Genomic DNA, 9,630 nt, shown 5'->3' with positions numbered 1-9,630 from the left:
CTTTGGAGTAATGGTGGAACCGCAAACGGAGATGGCAATGTCAGGCAAAGGTAGGTTAGTAGAGGGAGAGAACACGAGGAGTTCAGTTTTTGACAGGTTTAGTTTCAGATAGAGGGAGGACATGATGCTAGAGACAGCGGTAAGACAATCACTGGTGTTTTCTAATAAGGCAGGCGTGAGATCAGGAGAAGAAGTGTATAGTTGGGTGTCGTCAGCATAGAGATGGTACTGGAAGCCAAATCTACTGATTGTTTGTCCAATAGGGGCAGTATACAAAGAGAAGAGGAGGGGGCCTAGGACTGATCCTTGAGGAACCCCAACAGTAAGGGGAAGGTGAGAGGAGGAGGAACCAGCGAAACATACAGTGAAGGATCGGTCAGAGAGATAGGAGGAGAACCAGGAGAGAACGGTGTCCTTGAGGCCGATGGAGCGGAGCATAGTGAGGAGGAGCTGATGATCCACAGTATCAAATGCTGCAGAGAGATCCAAGAGAATTAGCATGGAGTAGTGACCATTAGATTTAGCTGTTAGTAGGTCATTAGAGACTTTAGTGAGGGCAGTTTCAGTAGAGTGTAAAGAGCGGAAACCAGATTGAAGAGGGTCGAGAAGAGAGTTATCTGAGAGATAGCGGGTAAGACGGGAGTGGACCAGGCGTTCGAGGAGTTTAGAGATGAAGGGAAGATTAGAGACAGGTCTATAATTAGCGGCACAGTTTTGGTCGAGGGATGGTTTTTTAAGTAATGGATGTATGATGGCATGCTTAAATGAGGAGGGAAAAATACCGGAAGTGAGGGAAAGGTTGAATATTTTTGTTAGGTGAGAGGTGACAGCCGGGGAAAGGGACTGGAGGAAATGTGACGGAATGGGGTCACTGGTGCAAGTGGTCGGGCGAGAAGATGCAAGGAGCCTGCTTACTTCTTCTTCTGTAACTGGTTCAAAGTCAGAGAGTGAACTAGATGCAGTGGGGGAGGGAGGACAGTGCATGGTATGAAGAGATTGGGAGATGATTTCCTGTCGAATATGGTCAATTTTTTCTTTGAAGTAATTGGCCAGATTGTCAGCACGGAGATCCGTGGTTGGGGCCTGCGCTCTTGGGTTGAGTAGGGACTGGAACGTGTCAAAGAGACGTTTAGGGTTATTGGACAGGGAGGTGATGAGGGTGTTGAAGTAGGTTTGTTTGGAGAGGTGAAGGGCAGAATTGTATGTCTTTAGCATGAACTTATAATGGATGAAATCTTCGGGTAGATTAGATTTTCTCCACAGACGTTCTGCGCACCTGGAGCACCGCTGCAGGAAACGTGTTTGCAGCGTGTGCCACGGTTGTTGCCGTCTGTGCCGAGTTGTTTTATGTATAGGAGGAGCAGCTTCATCCAGGGCACTTTGCAGGGTTTCATTGTAATGCTTCAGAGCAGAATCAGGACATGAGATGGAGGAGATTGGGGCCAATGAGGACTGCAAGTTCTTCATAAGTTCCTGGGTGTTAATGGCCTGTATGTTTCTATAAGTGTGGAAAGTGGGGGTGACCTGAGCGGGATGGCAGTTCTTGATAGAGAATGAAAGAAGGTGGTGGTCAGAGAGTGGGAGAGGGGAGTTTGTGAAATCATCCACTGAGCAAAGCCGGGAGAAGACCAAGTCAAGGGAGTTTCCATCTTCATGTGTTGGCGAGTTAGTATGCTGCGAGAGGCCGAAAGAGGAGGTTAGAGCCAAAAGGTGAGAAGCAGATGGGGAGAGGGGAGAGGCAATAGGGATGTTGAAATCACCCATGATAAGGGTGGGGGTGTCACAGGAAAGAAAGTGTGGAAGCCAGGTGGCAAAGTGATCCAGGAACTGATGAGAGGGGCCGGGAGGACGATACACCACCACCACTCGCATGGAGAAGGGGACGTAGAGTCTGACCACATGGACCTCAAAGGAAGGGAAGACAAGTGAGGGTACTTGGGGGATAACTTGGAAAGTACATTTTGGTGAAAGGAGCAGACCAACGCCTCCACCTGCTCTGTTGTCCGATCTTGGGGTATGAGAAAAGTGTAGTGCACCATATGAAAGAGCAGCAGCAGCAGTGGTGTCTGACTGCTGGATCCAGGTTTCAGTAAGAGCCAGGAGATTAAGAGAATTAGAAAGGAAGAAGTCATGAATGAAGGAGAGTTTATTACACACAGAGCGAGAATTCCAAAGGGCACAATTCAAAGAGACAGAAGGCATGCAGGGAATATTAATAAGGTTAGAGGGGTTTCTGGGTGTAGCAATTGGGAGGTTTGACTGGCTATAACATGGGGGGCCGGGGTTTGGAGAGATGTCTCCAGCAACTAGGAGGAATAATCTCCTAGTAATAAGGAATAATATTTCTGATGAGAAATAATTGAAGATTTGTTTAAAACATTTATCACAACCCGCATCAAGCAAAATATTATGTTCCTACATAGAAAAATAGGAGGACTATCACTACCCAATTTTGCGCTATACTTTAAATCCGCCCAAATTGCCTAAACTCAACTCCAATAGCAGTAGCCCTAGATGGGTACAATTAGAATCCTTTTTTCTGCGGCCATATTCATTGCCGGGCCTTATGTGGACGACTGAAAAACTCCCGCAAAATATTTCTGTTATTGCCCCTTTTTTCGGCCCTTTCCTTGATCCTACGGAGGAAGGAGAGATTCAAATACAGATTGCAATCCAAATCTTCCCCACTCACTTCTTTATTTCATAACCCTATGTTCTTACCAGGCTTGGAATCCTCTCTCTTTTCCTGGTGGGTCTTAAGAGGTATTACTACGTTGAGGCATCTTTGTTCCCCATTCAATTTTTTATTCACCAGACAAGAGTTCACTCAGCCATATGAACCACCGTTTAGAGAAGCCTTACGCATAAATCAAGTCTTCCATTTTGCTAGGCATATTTTGTCCCATAGGATCCCATTCTGTGCAACTAGTTTGAGCAGAAATGTATAAATGACCCTATGGGGAAAGGAACGATTTCCTTGATATACTCCACTATTAACATACCACACACAGAGGGGAAATTAAAATATATGCTACAGTGGGAAGAAGATCTGGGACTCACCATGCCCATAGAGACATGGCATACATGCAGTGATACATTATCAAAAGGCAGTCATCAGGCTTTTTTGGTTGAAACGCCCCTTAAAGTACTACATAGAGCATATCATGTCCCAACAAGACTTCATTCTATATACCCTCATATCTCTGAAAACCGCTTTAGGGGTTGTAATGTTCCAGGTTATATGCTACACATATGGTGGACATGTCCAGTTGTCGAGGCTCTATGGCGCGAGGTCAAGTCAATCGTGGACCAGATCATTGGAAAAACAGTCCCCATAGACCCCACAGTTTTTCTGCTGGGAGCACGGCATCCTGGGTTCTCAAGAACTCTACATAAATTGGTGACCACCATTTGCATGGCTACCAAAATTCATATAGCAGCTAAATGGAGAACCCCCTCGCTTTCCATATCGTTAGTTAAGGATAGGGTAAATATGATCCTATTATAAGAACGTATTCAAGCAACCAGAAATGACGAGTGGAACATCTTTTTTCAAACTTGGAATCCCTGGCTTGACCTTGATCCCAATGCTCTTCTGACTCATGCTCTTACACTTTCTCCTTAATAGGTTATTCATAAGTAGTCTGTTGTCAATTTACAGCTACACCCGCAGTGGAATGAACCTTCTTAGGATTTATAAGCATTAACTAATTTGAAAGCCCCTAGACCTACACCCCCTACGATCTTGTATAAATATGTTCATTTGTATTCCGGGTCCGCCTGAGTGATGACTTAATGTATAATATCACCTTCTGAATTGTAGCCATTGATTGTTACACAGACAGTAATGATGTTCCCTGCCCCGATGTCTTTACCCTTTGTATGTGATGTATTTGTATTTTATGTGTTTGCCTTATCCCTTGTTATGTCCTCGATTCAGCAATTGTCATATCTATCAATAATTCACCTTGTTCTTCTGTATGGAAGATTGTTTATGTTATGTTACGTTGAAAAATTCAAATAAACATATTGAAACTGACACATTTATCACAATCTGAACATGAAAATTTATTTTCCTTTGTGTGAGTTTTTTGATGATTAACAAGATATGATTTCCAGCATTCTAAACATGAAAATAGCTTCTCCCAAGTGAATTTTCTGATGCGCAACATGATCTGATTTGTGGCCAAAACATTTCCCACATTCTTAACATGAAAAAGGCTCCTTCCTCGTGTGACTTCGCTCATGTTTACCAAGATTTGATTTATTTGTAAAGCATTTTCCACATTCTGAGCATGAAAATGGCTTCTCTCCTATGTGACTTCTCTCATGTTTACCTAGATTTGATTTATCTGTAAAGCATTTTCCACATTCCGAGCATGAAAATGACTTCTCCCTTGTGTGACTTCTCTGATGTTTACAAAGATTTGATTTATCTGTAAACCATTTCCCACATTCATAACATGAAAATGGCTTCTCCCCTGTGTGACGTCTCTGATGTTTAACAAGATGTGAATGCTGGTAAAAACATTTACTACATTCTGAACATGGAAATGGACGCTCTCCAGTGTGAATTTTCTCATGTTTCACAAGATTTGATTTAATTGCAAAACATCTGCCACATTCGGAGCATGAAAATGGCCTTTCCCCTGAGTGAATTTTGTGATGTGCAATAAGATTTGATTTGCGGCCAAAGCATTTTCCACATTCTGAACATGAAAATGGCTTCTCCCCTGTGTGAATTTTAAGATGTGCAGTAAAATGTGATTTGAGGCCAAAGGATTTCTCACATTCTAAACATGAAAAGGGCTTCTCCCCTGTGTGAATTCTCTGATGCGCAGTAAAATGTGATTTGTGGCCAAAACATTTCCCACATTCTGAACATGAAAAGGGCTTCTCCTGTATATGACTTCTCTTATGTTTACTGAGACTCGATTTATCTGGAAAACATTGTCCACATTCTGAGCATGAAAATGACTTTTCCCCTGTGTGAATTCTCTGATGCCTAACAAGATCTGAATGTTGGTTAAAACATTTCCTACATTCTGAACATGAAAATGGACTTTCTTCTTTGTAAATTTTTTGATGTTCAATACTCCTTTGGTTATGATTATTTTGTTTAACAGTATGTAATGAATTAGGAGATAGGACTTGTTGAAAATAATCAGGTGACAAATCTTTGCTTTGAAGGGTTGTTATAGAATCTGAAGATATCAGGTGTCCTTCTGAGCTTCTAGCATAGTCTTCTGCGAAGAAAAAAAGCTGGTATTATTTATTTAAATTCTATGACCAAAAATTTTAATTTATTAACTTAGATTTCGAATTTCTAATTAAAATGTGATTATAACTTGCAAAACATGTAGCAAATTTCTTATTAGTACCTGACCTAAGGCTTGAATCAGAGCCGAAATTACATGTATGGTGAAGTTGTGGGAGGTAGCTGTTGGCCAACAGCTATCTTTAGAAGCATGAGCACAAATCATAAAACAAATCACTATCCAACAGTAAATGTCAGTGCAAGGACTTACGATTGTCATGATGTTAGGCCACCATGCTTTTCAGCTCTGATTTCCAACTCTTTGCTGAAGCAAGAATCTTCATTGTTTCATGTTTAAGTGTGCCTGTGAACCCCAAGGTTGTCCAGTGGAGAAACGTAACGGGACTTTTGAGTCAGCTGCTGTCCATCTTACTCTTTACTCTTTCCCTACATGTACTTTGGCAAGCAAGATGTATGGTGGAACAGTAATGCCATGTATGAAGGCGGGGCATATATAGAAATCATGGAGCCCCATATCAGAGGTGCCTATTGCCCCCCTTTCCCCCAAAAAAACCATAATATTCGGCTGGGTCACAGAAGACAGAAGAGCATATTTTGCAGACCTTAAAAAGTAATTTTCCTCCTACTGAAGCCTCTAGCTTGCACTTTCATTGCCGCCATAAAGTATGATGCAAATTATAGTGTTTTCCCGAAACACAGTATGATATCCCCACAGTGAATTATTCCACAGTATCCTCCATATACACGGTATGATGACCCTACTGTACCCCCCTCCCAGATATGAATGGTGACCCCAACACAGTATGATGCCCCATCTCTGACCACCACAGAGCCATCCATACAGTATAATGGGACTGCATACAGTATAAGGGTCACCACAACCTTCCATTCAGTATGATGACTCCAACATAACTATCCACACTGTTAAATGGACCTCACTAGCCCTCCATGCCTGGCTGTCCATTAGCCAGGTCTCGGTCCTTCTCAGCCCCTGTTCACATTACGTCACTTGACATATGGTTTTAATACTAGACGTTAGGGCTGTCCCGAATAGGGTCACCTTGACATGGTGGGATGGCTGTTATGTTTTTTGTTTTCTTTTTATCAAACTTTTGTTAACTAAGTACCCTATATTTTCATACACTATTGCTATTTATTTATTTACTACAGGGTATTTGCGTATTTTGTTTTTAGCTTAGGTTTTGTCTGTTTGGTGGCCAAGGTAAACATGCGCCTACAAGCTGCATGCACACCAACTTATATTCCAGTTCTTCCCTTTAGGTTTTATTTAAGCCCTCCAAGTAGTATACCGACCCCCAACCAGCCCTGCACACTGTATTATGGCACTCACTAGCCCTCCAAGCAGTATAATGATCACCACATAGGCCTCTAAACAGTATTATAAGCACCACATAGTCCTCCATTCAGTATCATAAACACCACATACTCCTCCATATAATATTATGGCCACCACATAGTCCTCCAAACACTATTATGGGCACCTCGAAGTTCACCATACATAAAAAAAATAAATACTCACCTCTCCCTGTTCCACACGGATATGGTTTCTGCAGCAGGTTGTCTGACCTTCTGCACTGCTCAGCACAGAGGGCACAATATAGTGACGTCATTGCGCACGTCGAGCTGAGACACCACAGAGGGGGAATGATGGGAGAGGAAGCGTCAGCTGACAGATCTCTCTTCCACTATTATTTTCAACTGTAACGGAATCCAGGACAATAACATTTGGTGTACAGCAAACATAGGACTGATTATCGATAACAACTGTGTACAACCATTTTATATGCAGTCATGGCAAACTATGACCATTTCCACCAATATACACCCTGAAGTCTAGAGAAGGGGACCTTCGAAAAGAGCTACTATGAGATTTTTTGGGTCTAGAGAATGTGTCATAAGTGGTGTTATGTTTTATACAAATCCAAGGCTGGGGACATTGGATTGCTGTCTGCACCCCCTGCTGTGAACAAGTAATTGAAGCAGATTATCTGATGAAGACCAGACCTGAAGTGTAAATACATAGTAATTAACAGGTATCTGTCAATGTTGATAACCATTTGGGCCAGCAGATGTGTCCCTGTATGCAGCACCAGCTCAAGGTACGAAAGCACTGAGGATATACAATACAATGTAATATATAGAGCTTAGTCCTATATGCATATGTTGATGAGGAGTCATTGTATTCATGATAATGCATCTTAGCACATATTATATTATATTACATAGTAACATAGTAACATAGTTAGTAAGGCCGAAAAAAGACATTTGTCCATCCAGTTCAGCCTATATTCCATCATAATAAATACCCAGATCTACGTCCTTCTACAGAACCTAATAATTGTATGATACAATATTGTTCTGCTCCAGGAAGACATCCAGGCCTCTCTTGAACCCCTCGACTGAGTTCGCCATCACCACCTCCTCAGGCAAGCAATTCCAGATTCTCACCGCCCTAACAGTAAAGAATCCTCTTCTATGTTGGTGGAAAAACCTTCTCTCCTCCAGACGCAAAGAATGCCCCCTTGTGCCCGTCACCTTCCTTGGTATAAACAGATCCTCAGCGAGATATTTGTATTGTCCCCTTATATACTTATACATGGTTATTAGATCGCCCCTCAGTCGTCTTTTTTCTAGACTAAATAATCCTAATTTCGCTAATCTATCTGGGTATTGTAGTTCTCCCATCCCCTTTATTAATTTTGTTGCCCTCCTTTGTACTCTCTCTAGTTCCATTATATCCTTCCTGAGCACCGGTGCCCAAAACTGGACACAGTACTCCATGTGCGGTCTAACTAGGGATTTGTACAGAGGCAGTATAATGCTCTCATCATGTGTATCCAGACCTCTTTTAATGCACCCCATGATCCTGTTTGCCTTGGCAGCTGCTGCCTGGCACTGGCTGCTCCAGGTAAGTTTATCATTAACTAGGATCCCCAAGTCCTTCTCCCTGTCAGATTTACCCAGTGGTTTCCCGTTCAGTGTGTAATGGTGATATTGATTCCCTCTTCCCATGTGTATAACCTTACATTTATCATTGTTAAACCTCATCTGCCACCTTTCAGCCCAAGTTTCCAACTTATCCAGATCCATCTGTAGCAGAATACTATCTTCTCTTGTATTAACTGCTTTACATAGTTTTGTATCATCTGCAAATATCGATATTTTACTGTGTAAACCTTCTACCAGATCATTAATGAATATGTTGAAGAGAACAGGTCCCAATACTGACCCCTGCGGTACCCCACTGGTCACAGCGACCCAGTTAGAGACTATACCATTTATAACCACCCTCTGCTTTCTATCACTAAGCCAGTTACTAACCCATTTACACACATTTTCCCCCAGACCAAGCATTCTCATTTTGTGTACCAACCTCTTGTGCGGCACGGTATCAAACGCTTTGGAAAAATCGAGATATACCACGTCCAATGACTCACCGTGGTCCAGTCTATAGCTTACCTCTTCATAAAAACTGATTAGATTGGTTTGACAGGAGCGATTTCTCATAAACCCATGCTGATATGGAGTTAAACAGTTATTCTCATTGAGATAATCCAGAATAACATCCCTCAGAAACCCTTCAAATATTTTACCAACAATAGAGGTTAGACTTACTGGCCTATAATTTCCAGGTTCACTTTTAGAGCCCTTTTTGAATATTGGCACCACATTTGCTATGCGCCAGTCCTGCGGAACAGACCCTGTCGCTATAGAGTCACTAAAAATAAGAAATAATGGTTTATCTATTACATTACTTAGCTCTCTTAGTACTCGTGGGTGTATGCCATCCGGACCCGGAGATTTATCTATTTTAATCTTATTTAGCCGGTTTCGCACCTCTTCTTGGGTTAGATTGGTGACCCTTAATATAGGGTTTTCATTGTTTCTTGGGATTTCACCTAGCATTTCATTTTCCACCGTGAATACCGTGGAGAAGAAGGTGTTTAATATGCTAGCTTTTTCCTCGTCATCTACAACCATTCTTTCCTCACTATTTTTTAAGGGGCCTACATTTTCAGTTTTTATTCTTTTACTATTGATATAGTTGAAGAACAGTTTGGGATTAGTTTTACTCTCCTTAGCAATGTGCTTCTCTGTTTCCTTTTTGGCAGCTTTAATTAGTTTTTTAGATAAAGTATTTTTCTCCCTATAGTTTTTTAGAGCTTCAATGGTGCCATCCTGCTTTAGTAGTGCAAATGCTTTCTTTTTACTGTTAATTGCCTGTCTTACTTCTTTGTTTAGCCACATTGGGTTTTTCCTATTTCTAGTCCTTTTATTCCCACAAGGTATAAACCGCTTACACTGCCTATTTAGGATGTTCTTAAACATTT

At 41.7% G+C, this 9,630-nt stretch overlaps 1 protein-coding gene across 1 annotated transcript in view; it reads right to left on the bottom strand.

The window, feature by feature from the left end:
• Nucleotides 1–4,057: 4,057 nt before the first annotated feature.
• Nucleotides 4,058–9,630, bottom strand: part of LOC138664024 (gastrula zinc finger protein XlCGF57.1-like) — a 72,605-nt gene continuing 67,032 nt past the window's right edge. Inside the window, exon 7 of the mRNA XM_069750430.1 lies at nucleotides 4,058–5,246. Within this exon, the coding sequence (XP_069606531.1) occupies nucleotides 4,207–5,246 (1,040 nt within the window). The 3' untranslated portion in view covers nucleotides 4,058–4,206. The remainder of the gene's footprint in view (nucleotides 5,247–9,630) is intronic.

The sequence above is a fragment of the Ranitomeya imitator genome, chromosome 2 (assembly GCF_032444005.1).
Source record: "Ranitomeya imitator isolate aRanImi1 chromosome 2, aRanImi1.pri, whole genome shotgun sequence".
Classification (NCBI taxonomy): domain Eukaryota; kingdom Metazoa; phylum Chordata; class Amphibia; order Anura; family Dendrobatidae; genus Ranitomeya; species Ranitomeya imitator.
The sequence above is the reverse complement of the archived record's forward strand: the minus strand, read 5'-3'. Positions and strand labels throughout refer to the sequence as shown.